A 17,677-nucleotide genomic window follows, 5' to 3' on the forward strand; every position below is an offset into this window, starting at 1 on the left:
ACAGGGATTGGTGCTGGGTCCACTGTTGTTCATCAAATATATTAATGATTTGAATGAGAATGTTGGTGGCATGATTAATAAATTTGCAGAAGACATCAATATTGGTGGTTTAGTGGACAGTGAAGGTTGTCTAAGGTTAAAACAGGATCTGGATCAACTGGAAAAGTGGACAAAGGAATGGCAGATGGAATTTAATTCAAGCAAGTATGAAGTGATGCATTTTGGGAAGTTAAACCAGGGCAGGACACACACACTGAGTGACAGGGCTCTGGAGAGCATTGTAGAACAGATAGACCTTTGGGTACAAGTCCAGAGTTCCTTGAGAGTGGTGAGACAGGTAGACAAGGTGGTGAAGAAGATGTATGGCATGCTTGCCTTCAGCACATGGGGCTCTGAGTACAAGAGTTGGGACATCATGTTATAGCTGTATTGGACATTGGTGAGACAACACCTGGAATATTGTGTGCAGCTCCTGTTGCCATACAATAGGAAGGATGTGACTAAGCTAGAGAAGGTGCAGAAAAGATTCACAAGGATGTTGCCAGGGCTGGAGGGCTTGAGTTATAAGGAGAGACTGGATAGGCCGGGACTATTTTCCCTGGAGTGAAGGAGGCTGAGGGGTAACTTTATAGATGTTTATAAAATCATGAGAGGCATAGATAAGGTTGATGGTCAGTCTTTTTCCCAGGATAGGGGAGTATAAAAGTAGAGGCATAGGTTTAAGGTGAGAGGGGAAAAATTTAAAGGAAACCTGGGGGTGGTCAGGTTTTTCACACAGAAGGTGGTGAGTATATGGAACGAGCTGCCAGAGGAGGTGGTAGAGGTGGGTACAATTATGATTGAAAGTCAATTAGACAGGTTCATGGAGAGGAAAGGTTTTGAGGGACATGGGCCCAATACAGGCAAATGGGACTACCTCAGGAAGGCATCTTGGTTGGCATGGGCAAGTTGGGCTGAAGGGCTTGTTTCCATGTGATATAACCCTATGACTCCATGACCAGAAATTCTCTGGAAACAGGAAAGAAATTCTCTGTTCATTTCCTCTAAGTGTGACCAGCCTGGAGGATGGGGGTAGACGAAGTGGGAAATTGTAACTTCGATGACTACAGTGGTATTGAAAAGATATGCTTTGATCTCCAGATGTGCTTAAAAGTTAGAGATTGACAGCGTACTTACTTGATTTCGCACGCACAGGTGGGAGGCGGTCTCGCCCTTTGAATGTACAGTCAGAAATTTACCTCTTAGAAGTATTAATTCCTTTATTCATAGAAGAAGGCCCATTTAGATTCTTCAAAGTATTTAAAGGAGATGGTAGCCTAAAAGGAGCTCATTGAAAATAAAGCTTTTGGTTGAATGAGACCATTGAAGTGTATGAGAGGTGGAACAGACTGCAATATTTTAACTTTTTCTGACAGGCCAGATGGGCTGCACTGGTTGGTTTTGGTCCTATACTGCCACTGAAATATCTAATGTTATGCCATAGGAAAAGGTCATTCAGCCCATTGTACCTGTATAGGCCTTTCCACAGAACCATTGAATCAACCCCACTGGGCTGTCAGTTTCTCATAGCTCTGTAATTATTTTCCCACTTAGTCTGTTTCCACCATTTGTAGATTATTTTAAAAAAGGGCCTATGGCTCACAAGGCATGATTAACCCAAAAGCAGAAATGCAGCAAGAAATCAGCCAGTCAAGTAGCATTTGTGAAACAAGAAACCAGTCAACGTTTTAGGTCAGTGACCCTTCGCATTGACTGATTTCTCTTTCCCCAGATGCTGCTTGACTGGCTGAGTTCTTCCAGCATTTCCGTTTTTGTTTCAGATTACCGTATCTGCAGCGTTTTCTGTTTTGGATGATTAACCCGAACCTGTTTGATCTGATCGATGCAATACACCAAATCCATCCTGCTTACTCATTGTAATGATTTTTGTCAGGTAGCCAGAGATAATCACCCTGCCCATGGGCTTATTAGGAATGATCAACTGCCTTCAGACCATGCTGTTTCTTTCAGCATGGCCCAAGCTCAGTCTACTGCCAGGAGGTTGACTCACAACCGATGGGTTTCCAATTATAAGTGGCCAGTTCTGCCCCTGAATGAGCGAGATCAATATATTTTTTAAATATTAAGGGATCGGGGATCAGTGCAGCAGAGTGGTGCTGAGGTAAAAGCTAGTAAGTAATGGAGCATGCATGAGAGGTTGAATGACCTTCTCCTGCCTCTAATGCTCATTTTGACAGCTGGTCAGGACCCTGTCCCCAGCCACCAAAATTAAAGTTAACATTGGGAATGAACAGGAATATTTTATAGAAGGCTGAGGAATGGTAAAATATGATTCATGGTATGATGTAAAAGAATTGTTCATGATTTTAGAAATAAGATTTATAAACAGCAAAACAAAAAGGAAAAACAACTAAGAAGGGAAGAATTAACCTTGAGTGTATTATGCCAGATGTTCTAATTCAAGTGTTTAATTCAGATTCACAATTCCCTCCTTATTCGTCCAACATAGCTTCAGCCAACAAATGTACACCCTGAATGCTCAATGCCATATTCCCAATTATTCATTTTTAAGTTACTCAGCTGCCGAAATGTTACCATTCCAGAGCAACATTTGCTGTTTTGAAAAATGCAGACTTGTAAATGAATTTTCTGCATTGATGATTGAGTGAGAAATCCTGAGCAAAGCCTGTACTCTAGCAAATTGATTCACTATAATTGAATGGTAGTAATACATCTCAGTGTAGCTAGAGAGGTTATTCTCAATGAACCTATGTACTGATCACATGATCATTGGCTCAATGTCACCAACATTGCCCAAAATGTTTAATGAACCAAATTAAGACCACTGGCAATTGTCCTTGCATTAGGATCGCTTACTGGGATAGTGGATCATTGAAGTTGTCAGATTGCACACATGGCTGTTTCAGTGCAACAAGCAGTCTAGTGGTCAGTTGGATGCAATAGACAGGCATAGACAGTGATTGGGAAATGAAGACACCCACTTGCCTTCCCACTCTCCCTGCCCTGGTAGTGTGCTGATTCAGGCCAAGGGACCCCAAACTTGTGCCTCAAGTTTGTGAGGTATTGAGGGAGAAGGAATGGAGAGTGCCATTTTGACAGCAGGAGCTAAGTAGAATGGTGGGGAGCCACCGAATTGTTTTAAGCAGCAAAAGAGTTGGGGATCTGATGTCCATGGTAATGTGGCAGGCTGAATATAGTCTGCAGAGTGTGTGACCCTATCAGTTGACGCTGTGAATCTATTTGGGGTTATGACCCACAATTCAGGAAGCCCCACTTTAAGCCATGGGAAAGCTGGAAATCTTTGGAAAGCTATGTACGTGCTTCACTCACTGCACTGTGGCAAGAAAGAATGATGAAGGTCAGCTCTCTTAAATAGGGCTGATCAGTGACCTCCCTTGCATAGCATCAGATGACAATTGTGAGATTGTTGTAAATATCTCTCGGCAGGAACCCTACACATAATGTTTGTGACTGCAGTGTCTGAGGTAAGCACCATGCACTGAGGCTGGAGTTGTGGCAGGAGCAGGTTGCAGAGTTAAGACCTTCTTACTGCAGTGCATACTCTCCCAGGAGAATGCTGACTAATGCATGCAGGTCTGTGAGCGACTCATTTCTGCAGATCAATCATTCGTCAAGGTGATGTGTCTTTTGGAGACCAACATCGATTATGAATGGTTGACAATAAAACACCTTTCTTTCCACTACAATAAATGAATTTTATTTCTTTACTTTGATAATAAGATGCTGTATGGAATTCACTGAACAAAATGAAGGTTCAGCTTGTGGCAAAAGCTGTATAATCATTTTCACCTATCTCCTTGCATTTGGAGAGAGGACAATTTTATCAGAGGCCTGTGGCCAGATTATAGGCTGTTCTCCTTAGTCTGGTAATAGGATGCAGAATCAAAAGATAGAGCTGTGGAAGAGAGGGGAATGAGAAATAATTTCTTGAAGACTTGTTCTGTTCATTTCTGCAAAATTATAAGTACATTTCAAAGAGACAAGCTTTGTAGTCTGTTAGGAATAATGTACAGAGTAAATCTTTGTGAAAGCAGTTAACAATGTTGCCACACATAACGACCAGAGACATTCTTCTTGTGGAAAAAAGGAGAACATTCTTCTTGTTTTCATTAATATTTATTTGAAATGCCAGTAAATACTTCATTACATTAAAACATTTCATTATTGAGCACCAAGAAGTAATTCTCCTAACATGCAATTGTGATGGACATTCTTGACTATAACATAATGCAAAGAACCAGGCAGCATATTTCAATATGTGTTAGTGGCAAGTTCCCTGCAACAAGTTCACATTGGAAAATCACCTTATTTATATTAAAAATGCAAAAAAAAAGAAACCACACAATTTGAAACATCTCTATAAATTAGGCATGTCCTGTAGCATTCTTTGCTGATTTTGGAAGTATTCTAGTAAAGAAACCTAGCACATCGGAAACAAACTCTGTCAAATATTTGTCCAGGAATGTGCTCTGAAGCCATTTCAAATTCAGATTGATCTGAAAGGAAGCCAAGGTGGATCTGTTTAGAATTATCCCAATTTGTCCAGTTTGGACTTCTTACAATTTTAGACACAGTTCACTGTCTGGTTCAGCTAAATGCAGCTTCAGATTTTTATAGCACAGATGTTAAACTCAAACAATCTGAAACTGACTGCAGAAAGCTGATCAAAATCTGAAATCGGAATTGAACTCACAAGTTTCAATAGCTTTAGAATCAGCATTTGATCTGTGCTTCAGTTCAAACTTTTAGTCACTGAAGTAATTATTCTCTCCTCCATTAAACATTCACGACTCCATTTTCTGAAATCATGGCACTTTGAAAAAGATTGTGCTGAGGAGTTCACTAGAATAACTTGGAAAGAATTATACTTTATTTTCCTTCAAAAGAAATGTTAGAAGCTGAATTACCTGGAAGATAGTTACTGAGCAAACACGATTTTAAGGCCTGGATTTTTTAGTGCAAGTTTTCATTCCGAATAATCTTGCTAAGTCTTGGTTTGAGTTGTTAGTCACGGAAATAAGCACCCAATGATCTGCGTCATGTTTCTTATGGGATGTATGTAGGATTTTGTAGATAAATTAAGATGTTTCTTTTAAAGTTTTTTTAAATTCCATTGTTATGCACAATGATTATTTCCACAGCTTTATTTATGGAATATCCTGAGTTTATACCTATTAACTTTTCCTCTTTAGTCACTTGGCATTAGGAAGTGATCATTTTGACTAGTTCATGGTCAGCAGTTTCTTATTTATTTCCACAAATGATGTTGCACTTAGAACAGTGTGCTTGCTTGTCAGCCTCCTTGCGGAAGCCAATGAACAGTCAATAGTGCATCAGCCATTTAAATCTCCAGCAATTCATCTTTTCTGATTAATTGATGGATGTGTGCATCACTGAAATTGCCAGCATTCAGTGTCAACAGTAAGTAGCCTTCACAAGACCCTAGAGAGCCTTTGAATTGCTGCATTTCCCAGGGTCAAAATATTCATGCAGCGCTGTTAGTTGATTGCAGAATTTTAACCCACCGATTGAAACTAAACAGAAGACTGAGGTTGGAAACTTCAAAGTCTCTGACTACAGTATATTGCAGGGGTAAGCAATTTCCCTCCCTTATTGTCCAGCTGATGTGCATCATACAGGCCAAGGACCACTATCCAGTTAGATATTATCGAGGCTTCATTCTTTAATCCAGTGCACTAGCTGCATTTGAGCCATCACAGCAAATTAACGTACAGCGGTTGGGCAAAAGGGAGATTTCTCTGTTAACTGATGACATTGGTCTGCAGCCCATGCATAAGTACACAACATCCATATAATGCTAATACATAATGTATGATTGATTACAGGTTATTTTTGAGTTGGGAGGCTCCAAATTATGGGCCACCACAACTATTCACAATCCATATTTGTGATTTGGATAAGAGGAATAAGTTTGCTGACGATCCAAAACTGAGTGGAATTGTCACATGGGGAAGAAGCTTAGAGACTTCAGAGGGATACAGACAAGCAAAATGAATGGGCAAAGACATGGCTGTAGAAAAAATGGAAGAGTATAGTGACAAATTGAAAGGTGTTGATACTCAGCAGGATCTTGATGTCCTTGTACAATTAACATGCAGGTGCAGCAAGCAATTACAGGTTGTAACTCTCCAGTCCGGCAACCGTGGGAGCTGATGGGTGCCAGACCGCAGAAAACCTGGATCACAGAAATTACCCTCAATCATCCTCCTGAGCAGGGAACTGTTCTTTTTAAGTATAAACACTCCCCGAGTCACGTAAGGATTCCGAGAACTGTTGGTAATCCAAAGTTTCTGTAAGTTGGAAACACTGTCAGCTGAGATCACAAAAGTTCCACCATAGGTTAATCGGCTAGAGATTAGTATATATCATAGTTAACTTTAGATTTTAATCAGATCTCAGTTAGAATTAGGTCATTAGTACAGATCTGTACTACAGATTCAAAACATTTTGGACTATGGGAATTGCTGGACCACAGAATGCTGGATCAGAGAGTTTCAACCTGTTGTTTGTTGGCCTTTCATGCAAGAGGATTTGACCACAAGAATAAAGACACCTTACTGAAATGTACATCTACTGCATTCGGTGCTCCAAGTGTGGCCTCCTCTACATTGGTGAGACCAAACACAGACTAGGTGACCATTTCGCAGAACACCTGTGTTCTGTCCGTAACCGCAACCTGCATCTTCCCGTTGCCAGTCACTTCAATTCCCCCTCCCACACTCTCACTGATATGACAGTCCTCGGCCTCCTCCACTGCCAGGAGAATTCCAAGTGCAAACTGGAGGAACAGCACCTCATTTTCCGTCTTGGAATCTTGCAGCCTAAAGGCATGAACATTGAATTCTCCCACTTTAGGTGATCCCCACCCCCCTTCCCCACAGCCCCGCCCCTCCCACCCCCCTCCACCCCACCATGCTTCCATGCTTCTTCTCTTCCTTTTCCTAGCCTCTTTTTTTCTCTTCTTACCTTTGACCCATCCTCCAGTGGATCTGCTCTCCCCTCCTCCCCTGCACCTGTCTATCACTATCTCTTACCTGCATCTACCTATCACCACCCTGCCTCCCCTTGTTTGTCCACCTGTCACTCCTCTGCTTTTCCCTCCTACATACTGGGCTTCCCCTTTCCCTATCTTCACTCCTGAAGAAGGGTCCTGACCCGAAACGTTGACCGCCTGCTTTTCTCCACGGATGCTGCCTGGCCTGCTGAGTTCCTCCAGCATCATCATGTTTCATCTAGATTCCAGCATCTGCAGTCCTTTTTTTCTCTAGTATTACTGAAATGTGTGTTTGTCCTTGGTGAGAATGTGCCTAGAATATTATGTACAGGTCTGGTCTTGCTTCCTGAAGAGAGTGATATTTGGGAAAGAAATGGTGCAATATAGTTCAACCCAATGCATCTTGGTGTGGAAGATTGACCTGTGAGGACAGTTTAAGCAGAATGAGCCTGTCGTCTCTTGAGTTTTGAAGAATGAAGGGTGATCACACTGAAACACAAAGAACTCTTATGGGAATTGACAGGATAGAACTGGCATTTGGAACCAGGGGTCACCGTCTCAAAATAAGGGTTCAGCCATTCAGGCTGAAATGGAAAGAAATTTCTTCACCTGCAGGATAGTGAACCTTTGGAATTCTCTGCCCAGGAATACTGAAGAGGCTCAGTTGAGCTCATTCAAGACACACATTGATAGATTTTTAGAGATAAAAGGAATCAAGAGATAAAGGGGTTAGTGTTGGACAATTGTAACACCCTGTAAACCATTTTGAAGACACATTGACGCATGATTGCAACAGTTTGTGTCCATGACTAAAATATCTCTGACTTTCCATTGCGGAACACAGAACAGTACAGCACAGGAACAGGCTCTTCGGCCAACCATGATGTCAATTCAAATCATGTCTGTTTGTAGTTTATATCCCTATATTCCCTGCTTGTTCATGTGTCTGTCTAAATGCCTCTCAAGTGTTGCTATGGTATCTGCTTCCACCACCTCCCACAGCAGTGGGTTCCAGGCAACTTCTACTCCCTGTGTAAAAAAAAAACTTGCTTTGAAAATCTCTTTTAAACTTTCCCCCTCTCAGACTGAATCTATGCCCTCCAGTAACATTTCCATCCTAGGGAAGAAGACTATCTGCCCTATTTATGCCTCTCATAATTTTATATACTTCTATCAGGTTTCCCCTCAGCCTCCGATGCTCCAGAGAAAACAATACAGGTTTGTCCATCGTCTCCTTATAGCTGATACTCTCTAATCCAGGCAACATCCCAGTGAACTTCTTTTGCACCCTCTCCAAAGCCTCCACATCTTTCCTGTAATGCGGTAACCAGAACTGCACACAATAATCTAAATGTGGCCTAACCAAAGTTTTATACAGCTGCAACATGACTTCCCAACTTTTATACTCAATGCTCTGACCGATAAAGGTGTGTACACTGTATGCTTTCTGTACCACCCTATTCACTTGTGTTGCCACTTTCAGGGAGCTATGGACATAAATATAGACATTGAGTACCTTCTGTCTGAGATGCTATGGAAGTGGAGATAGAATAGAATGGTACATTACAGTTGAGAAAAGAAGGTTACTTTTGAAGTTGACCAGTACTTCCACTCCACAAAGAATGGGTTCCAAACACTAGGTAAAGTAGTAGTACCAGTCTTCTCCATGCTCTTTATCACTGCACAAAGACATTCTGGCAAACCTGCCAATACACCAAGCATTTCATTGCGAGAGCCCGCCTTTAGCAGGCAGACTTGCCACAGTCCACACCTAGGTCCTCGCATCGGTGGCATCATTTTGTAGAACCATATCACTGGTTCCTGGACTTTTCTTAAAGATTAGAGATTGGATTAGAGAGTATCAGCTATAAGGAGAGGTTGGACAAACCTCCTCCCCCTTCTCCACCAGCAATTCATTCTCAGCATTGCATCTTGTTCAGGACCCACCTCAGAGTCATTGAGTCATAGAGCAGTACAGCACAGAAAACAGGCCTTCGAGCCAAGTTGTCCATGACAAGTGTGATGCCCGTCTACATTAATCCCACTTTCTTGTATTAGGCTCATATTCCTGTATTCCTTTTTTTATCCAGGCACACTGTTGTTGACAGTGTAGCCTTAATCTACAGGGTGATATTGATGTGTTGGTGAAATGGGCTGAGAAGTGGCAGGTGGAGTTTAGAGTCAGAGAGTTGTACAGCAGGGAAACGGACCTTATGGCCCATCTCGTCCATGCCAACCAAGTTGACAGTTCCCTTTCCTTGCCTTCGGCCCATATCCCTCTAAACCTTTCCTATCCATGTACCTGTTTAAATATCATTTAAACATGGTAATTGTACCCAACTTCACCACTTCTTCTGGCAGCTCATTCCAAATACCCACCACCCTCCATGTGAAAAATTTGTCCCTCAGATCCCCTTTAATTTTTTTCCCTCTCACCTTAAACCTTTTGCCCTCTAGTTTCGAGTCCCCTACCCTAGGAAAAAGACTGTGACCATCCACTTTATCTATGCCACTTATGATTTTATAAACCTCAATAAGGTCACCCCTCACACTGCTATGATCCAGGGAAAAAAGCCCCAGCCTATACAGTTTCTCCTTGCAGCTCAAGCCCTCCAGTCCCAGTAACATCCTCGTGAATCTTTTCTCAACCCTTTACAGCTTAATGACATCCTTCCTATACCCAGGTGACCAGAACTGCTCACAATATTCCAAGTGCAGTCTCACCAATGTTTCGTACAGCTATAACATGACGTCCCAAGTCTTGTACCTAATACCCTGCCTGATGAAAGCAAACGTCTTCTTCACCTCCCTGTCCACTTTCAAAGAACTGTGTACCTGTATCTCTAGGTCCCTCTGTTCTACAACACTCTCCAGGGCCCTGCCATTTACTCTGTAAGTCCTGACCTGGTTTAACTTACCAAAGTGCACTTGTCCAAGTTAAATTCCATTTGCCATTCTCTGGCCCACTTCCTGAGTTGGTCTATATCCCCTTGTAAACTTAGATAGTCCTCTCAACTGTCCATTACACTGCCAATTTAGGGGTCATTCGCAAATTTACTATGTTAACAACATTGTCATCCAAATCATTAATCTATATGACAAACAATAGTGGACCCAACACCAATCCCTGCAGCACACCATTGGTCATAGGCCTCCAAAATGTAAAGCAACTCTCCACCAGCATCTTCTGCCTCCTTCCACCAAGCCATTTTTGTATCCAATTGGCTAGCTCACCCTGGATTCCATGTGCTCTAACCTTCTAGGCCAGCCCCGCATGCGAGACCTTGTCAAAAGTCTTGCTAAAGTCCATGTAGAACATGTTTACTGCCCTGCCCTCATCAATCCTCTTGGTCACCTCTTCAAAACACTCAATCAAATTTGGACAAATTTGTGATACACTATTTCCTACACACAAAGCCATGCTGACTATCCCTAATCAGTCCCTGCCTTTCCAAATGCTGGTAGATCCTGTTCCTCAGAATTCCCTCCAGTAACTTTCCCACCACTGATGTTAAGTTCACTGGCCTGTAGTTCCCTAGTGTGTCCTGCAGCATTTCTTGAATGAAGGCATAACATTAGCTACCCTCTTTCTTCCAGTATTTCACCTGTGGCGAAGGAAGATACAAACATCTCTGTCAGGGCCCCTATAATTTCATCCCTAGCTTTCCGCAATGTTCCAGGAGATACTTGGTAAGGCCCTGGGGATTTGTCTACCTAAATATGCTTTAAGACCACCAGCATCTCTTTTGTAATGTGGATATGTTCCAAGACATCACTATTCATTTCCCTTAATTCCTTAGCTTACATGACCTTCTGCACAGTAAATACAGATCAGAAATATTTGTTTAAGATCTCATTGTGGCTCCATACATAGACAACCACGTTGATCCTTAAGGGGACCTATTCTCTCCCTAGTTACCCTTTTGCTCTTAATATACATGTAAAACCTTAGAATTCTTCTTTACTTTATCTACCAGAGCTATGTCATCTCCTCTTTTTCCTTCCTGATTTCCCTCTTAAGTGAACTCCTAATTCTCTAATAAATGTGGGGTGATGTGTTTTGGAAGTACTAATGAAGCTAGGACATACACTGTGAATGGTAAGGTTCTAAGAAGTATTGAGGAACAAAGAGACCTTGGTGTGCAAACCAAAAGATCCTTGAAGGTAGCAGCACAGATAGATAAAGTGGTTAAGAAGGCACGTGGGATACTGGCCTTCATTAGTCAGGGCACTGAATACAAAAGCAGGGAAGTTATGCTCCAACTTTATAAAACATTAGTTAGATCTTAGTTGGAATACTGCATGCAGTTCTGGTCACCACACAATAGGAAGGATGTGATAGCACTGGAAAGAGTGCAATGGAGATTTACTAGGAAGTTACCTGGGATGGAACATTTTAGTTATGAGGAGAGACTGTAGAAGCTAGGTCTGTTTTCCTTGGAGTGGTGGATGTTAAGAAGGGACAAAACCAAGGTGTATGATGTTATGCAGGATATTAGAAAGGGTAGACACTGCCAGTGAGAGTGGTGGAAGCAGAGTAGCTGACAGCATTTAAGAAGCATCTTGGACTTTTTCTTTTCAATCTTTTTATTAGTTTCCAAACTAATACAGATTAATATATAACATCAATGTTTGTACATGTAATACAAAGAGATCAGGAGAACAATCATGGCATAGATAATCATAAAGAATAATAAAATATTTAAAAAATCTGTAGATCCCACGATCTCTTAGTAAATGAATATAATATAAAAGAAAGGAAAGAAAAATATTTATTATGTATTTAAAAGAAAAGAAAAAAAATCCCCAAATTAATAAGAAAAAATATAAACAATATATCAAACCAAACTAAAAAAAAATTTCAAAAGAAAGAGACAAAAAAAAGTAAAAAAAAGACTGGACTGAAATTTCTCAATAGAAACAGAGCAATATTATGTTGTCAACTCCGTTCCTCTAAATTGGAAAGTTATTGAAAGGGGATCTATATCATGTGAAAATATTGAATAAATGGACTCCAAATATCTTCAAATTTAAGCGAAGGATCAACAGTACCACTCCTAATTTTTTCCAAGTTTAAACATGATATAGTTTGAGAGAACCATTGAAAAGTAGTAGGGGGTATTGGATCCTTCCATTTAAACAAAATGGATCGTTTGTCCATTAATGTAACAAAGGCAATCATAAGGTAAGCGTAAGCAGATAAATGGCCAGACTCTATCCTTGGTAATGGAGGAATTTAAGTTAGAGGGATATGTGGGAGGAAGGGGTTAGATAGTCATAAGTGTGGTTTGAAGGGCGGCACAACATGGTGGGCCGAAGGGCCTGTATTGTACCGTATGGTTCTATGGTTCTCTATGGTAATCCAAAAATTGCAGTGATAGGGTGAGGTTGTAAATCAATATTCAATACAGTTGAAATAATTTTAAAAATGTCTTTACAGTATTTTTCCAAAAGAGGACAGGACCAAAACATATGTGTCAGAGAAGCCACATTCGATTTACATCTGTCATATGTAGGATTTATACGGTGATTAAAAATGGGCTAGCTTATCTTTTGACATATGGGTCCTGTGAACTACCTTAAACTGTATCAAAGAGTATCTTGGACTTTTTAAGAGCATTTGAAACACCTAGGCATTGAAGGCCACTGGCCAAGTGCTGGAAAATGGGATTAATATGGATGGGTGCCCACTTGTTGACATGGACATAGTGGGCCAAATGGCCTGTTTCCATGCTGTATGATTCAATGACTCTACCTGTCCAAATGCCTTTCAAACATTGTAGTTGTATCTGCCTTTACCACCTCCTCTGGCAGCCCACATAACGAACATTCTGTGTGTGAAAAGCTTGCCCTTCAGATCTCCCTTAAATGGTAAATTGGTCTATTCTCATCACACGTGCGGAGTTACAGTGAAAACTTTTGTTTTGCATACCATCCATGCAGATCATTTCACTACATCAGTGCATTGAGGTAGTACAAGGGAAAACAAGAACAGAATGCAGAATAAAGTATTACAGTTACAGAGAAAGTGCAGTGCACGCAGACAATGAGTTGCAAGGCCATAATGAGGGAAATCATTCCCCTTTCACCTATGCCCGAACCTATGCCCTTTAGTTTTAGACTCTCCTATGCCGGAAAAGGACCCTATACAGTATATGCTGCTCATAATTTTGTAAACTCTATAAGGTCACCCCTCAGCCTTCCACACTCCAGTAAGAATAAGACAAGCCTATCCAATCTCTTCTTATAACTACAGCCCTCCATTCCGGACAACATGCTGGTGAATCTCTTCTGCACTCTTTCAGATCCTACCACATCCTTCCTTTAGTATGGCAACCAGAACTGCACACAATTTTCCAAGTGCAGCCTAACCAATGTTTTGTACAGCTGCTCCGTGATGTCTCAACTTTTATACTCAATGCTTTAACCTTTGCCAAATATCTTCTTTGCTTTTGCTGCCATTTTCAGGGAACTATGAACTTTAAGCCAAACTGTAAAGCAGGTGCTGTTGATATTGGTTTATTATTGTCACTTGTACTGAGGTACAGTGAAAAATTTGTCTTGCCTACCATTCGTACAGATCAACTCATTACACAAGTGCATTGAGATAGTACAGAGAGTTGTGGACACAGCCCAGCGCATCACGGAAATCAGCCTCCCCTCCATGGACTCTGTCTATACCTCTCGCTGCCTTGGTGAAGCAGCCAGCATAATCAAAGACCCCACACACCCGGGTCATTCTCTCTTCTCTCCTCTCCCATCCGGCAGAAGATACAGGAGCCTGAGGGCACATACCACCAGGCTCAAGGACAGTTTCTATGCCACGGTGATAAGACTATTGAACAGTTCTCTTCTATGATGAGATGGACTCTTGACCTCACAATCTACCTTGTTTGACCTTGCACCTTATTGTCTACCTGCAGTGCACTTCCCTGTAGCTGTGATACTTTATTCTGTATTCTGTTATTGTTTTTACCCTGTACTACTTCAATGCTCTCTGTACTATCTGAATGCACTGTGTAACGAATTGATCTGTACGAATGGTATGCACGACAAGTTTTTCTCTGTACCTCGGTACAAGTGACAATAATACACCAATACCAACACCAATACCAATACCAGGAGCTGTATGTTTTACTGTCAGTAACACCTCAAAGTCTGGATTAGTATATTGCCAGGTGCACTTCCAGTACAGGACATGACACAGAAGAATGACTGATTTAGATCTGTAATGTAGGTAAAATTAAAATCAATTAAAAAATAATTATTAAGTAATGCTCATTATCTCTGGAACAGTGCTGAAAGTAAAATCTGAAAGAGAAAAGCTAGCTCAGCATTCCAACTGTGATCCTGTATCATCAGTTATTTCGAGACACAAGATACTGCAGATGCTGGAATTTGGAGTGACAAACAATCTGCTGGAGGAACTCAGCGGGTCAAGCAGCATTTGTGGGGGAAAAGGAATTGTTGACACTTCAGATGATGCAGGGGTTTCAACCCGAAACATCAACATTTCCTTTCCCCCCAAAGCTACTACTCGACCTGCTGAGTTCCTCCAGCAAATTGCTTATCATCAGCCATATATCCTTGTTAAAATGCGAAATGAACCACTTGTGCACAAAGTAAACTTTGTAACATTGCTATCCATTTTTTTGCAGGAAGAAATACAGGATAACTGTTGAGAGACGAGCTCCAGTGCATGAAGCTGACAATGGTAAGCACCACCACTTGCGAGAAGACTCTGTTCGATCCAATCTGTCAACAGCTTAAACAGTACAACCAAATCTTCCTTTATAAACTTTCAATTTTTAGGGGAAGTTATCAAAGGTGTCACTGCAAACTAAAAAAAGGCTGATATGAAATTCATTATCTTGAAGTGTCGGCTATTAATTTGTTACAGTTTTGCTTTTGAAAACTCAGGAAAAATGCATTTATTATATTGCACCATGCTACTGGAAGCTGCATCTCTGTGAAGCTTATAAAATGTGATTCAGCCTGTTTCATTAAGGTCAGCAGTGACTCATACTGGCAACTGAAGAGAACCTTCACAAGAAGATATTTTGTATATGGGCATTTACCCCAATATATATTTCATGGGAATTGTCCCATATGCCTAAAAAGGAAACTATTTGAACACTATAGAAATGGGGGTCCATCTTAGAGGTGTGATATTATACGTTATGATTTCATGCTAACAGTTGTAAATTTAAAAAAAGCTGTGGTGAATTCAGTGCTATTATTGGGTTTCAAATTACTCTTGCTGATGCTATTGTGTGAATGCTTGATGCACTTAAATCAAATTTCTAACACAGCTATTCTGATGGGGTTATTGATCTGTTTGCTTTAATTGGGTGCATGCCTTCATTGAAATAGCAGAAGGAGAATTTGGTACATTTGGTAAAAGTCATCCAATCTTGTTGAGAAAGGACTTTCTGCCCTTTGGCAGTATAAACGTGTGCATTCTGCATGAATGTGTGTTTCCTATTTCACTTGTACAACAGCGCAGTTTGAATTTTCCAGTTACTGCTTACACCAGAGAATGCTACCTGGAACACTGTTGCTCTTAGATGCGTTAGAACTGCAACTTTTTTTTTTCAGAGATGATTTTTAAAGCTTCAATGAAAGAAAAATGACAATAGCTTGTATTTATGTAATGATTTTAATCATCAAAGCTCCAGAATTATTAATCTAGGAATGTTATTGCCATGTTTTATTCATAAGACTTTAAACAGTGACTTGCTCACTGGCAAGTTCATTTTTCTTTCACTAATTGTTGGGTTTATAAACACTCCAGCTTTGAAAACAGTTGTGAAGTGTTAGGATTCAGGTATAGTTAAACTACAAGGACTATATAATGAATATTGACTTTCGTCTTTGACAGTAAAAATGATATATCTATAAAATATTTGGAAATATCATTTTCAAGGAGTGGACTGCAAATAAGTCAATATTTTTATTCTATAATATAATTGTTAAGAAATTACTAGTATTTTAAACATATACCAAACAATATCATGTACATATTAAATAAAATTAATATACCTGTACAGTATTTGATCAGTTGAAACTTTCAAGCCTGTTTTAGAAAGGTTCTTGAAAATAATATTATGTTATTATGCAAGTTGATTATTTAGATGCTGCTATTTGTATTTTAGTGAGCACCTGAGAATATAAATCATAGGAATGTTCCCAGTAAAGCTTGTATTGTGTTGTGGAAAACGGGGCAATTAGTTACACATGTTGACAAATTTATATCAACTCATAACAGTGAAAAATTTATTGAATATTTTAAGTTAATTGTGCCTTGTAATCTCTTAATTAGATTATAATTGCAGCAGCAAAATTAGAGCACATTGTTACATTAACTTGTGTGCTGTATATAAACATCTCCTGCCCCAGGAAATGCGATTAATTTTCCTCACTTAATAGTGAAGGACTTGGTCGCTTATTTTTTCCTTGTGTATTTCTACACACAAATAATATTGTAGTTGCCACAGGAATACTCTGTACAAGTGTAAATACTGTACATCTCATATGAGTGTATTGATGGATTATGTAATGTGGTTTCTGCCATCAGATTATGGTTCGGAATGTATTGCATAACTCCCAACCCAACTGCAAAAGAATCATAACTGCCTTTTAAAAATGGAAGCTCATTATCAAAAAAAACAATCAGGTGTCCTCTGAATATTTGAAATCTGTGGTACTGAAATTGAATTGTGACTTAGGGGTATGGACGTTTGCAGTAGACTTTCCTCAAACAAGATCATTGTTTTGAAATGAATGAATATTTGCTGAAATGAAAATTTATTTGGATTTTATATTTCTGTCACTTCTAGCATGTACCACTAGAGACAATGTTAGCATCTGATGCTATGAATAGTCAATTATGCATTTGCCAGTGCTGCCAATGTTCAGACTGTGAGCTGCTGTTTTAATATGTAATTAAAAATAGAAATAATGTGTGTTTTAAGGTTAAATGATATGAGAATACTGGGGAAAAAAATTGGTAGATATGGTTTTTAAGTGCAAATGCAAGGTGCCATACAGTATAACAGTAAAATACTGGCATAAGTTAGAAATATCTGCATATAATGTGATATTTATTTAACAGTTGTGTAGAGTTAATATTCATAACTGTAGATAGAGTTTTTTAAAATACATTTTATGGACCTTGAAGATGTGTAAATGTCTGTCTTTGTAAACTATTTTATTTTCTGTAAACTGATGTCATATTCTTCATAGAATATTAAATCAAGGCAGATATTGGCAATAAAATAATGAACAATAAAACCCTTTGCTCCTTTTCTGTGTAATTCTATTAAGTACCTGATGCACACACTTGATGTTTGCAAAACGCTTAGCATGCTACAGCTGCTACTATATCTAAGTAAGCTCTTTGGCCAGATGAGTAATGCTCGTGATCAAGTAAAATGTAAACACCCAAGCATGTTTATCAGGTTTGATGGTGCACTCTGGGATAGCAGTACCTACATCACTTTTAACTGCATGAACAAGTATGTTCTTTTGTATTTAAGTTACACCTACATGTTCGATTGTGATTAACCAATACTGTTATGTTTTTTTAACCTCTTTACTGCTGATCCTCCATCAAGAATT

General features: G+C 39.8%; 2 protein-coding genes across 3 annotated transcripts in view; both read left to right on the top strand.

Moving 5' to 3' along the window:
- Positions 1-17,677, top strand: part of LOC127579985 (involucrin-like) — a 513,761-nt gene that overhangs the window by 379,347 nt on the left and 116,737 nt on the right. The window lies entirely within an intron of this gene.
- The window catches only part of npr3 (natriuretic peptide receptor 3), an 81,280-nt gene that overhangs the window by 59,424 nt on the left and 4,179 nt on the right, over positions 1-17,677 (top strand). For both annotated transcript variants that reach the window (XM_052033020.1, XM_052033029.1), the window contains exon 8: positions 14,716-14,771. In XM_052033020.1, coding sequence (XP_051888980.1) covers positions 14,716-14,771 — 56 coding nt within the window. The remainder of the gene's footprint in view (positions 1-14,715; positions 14,772-17,677) is intronic.

The sequence above is a fragment of the Pristis pectinata genome, chromosome 2 (assembly GCF_009764475.1).
Source record: "Pristis pectinata isolate sPriPec2 chromosome 2, sPriPec2.1.pri, whole genome shotgun sequence".
In the NCBI taxonomy this organism is placed as follows: Eukaryota; Metazoa; Chordata; class Chondrichthyes; order Rhinopristiformes; family Pristidae; genus Pristis; species Pristis pectinata.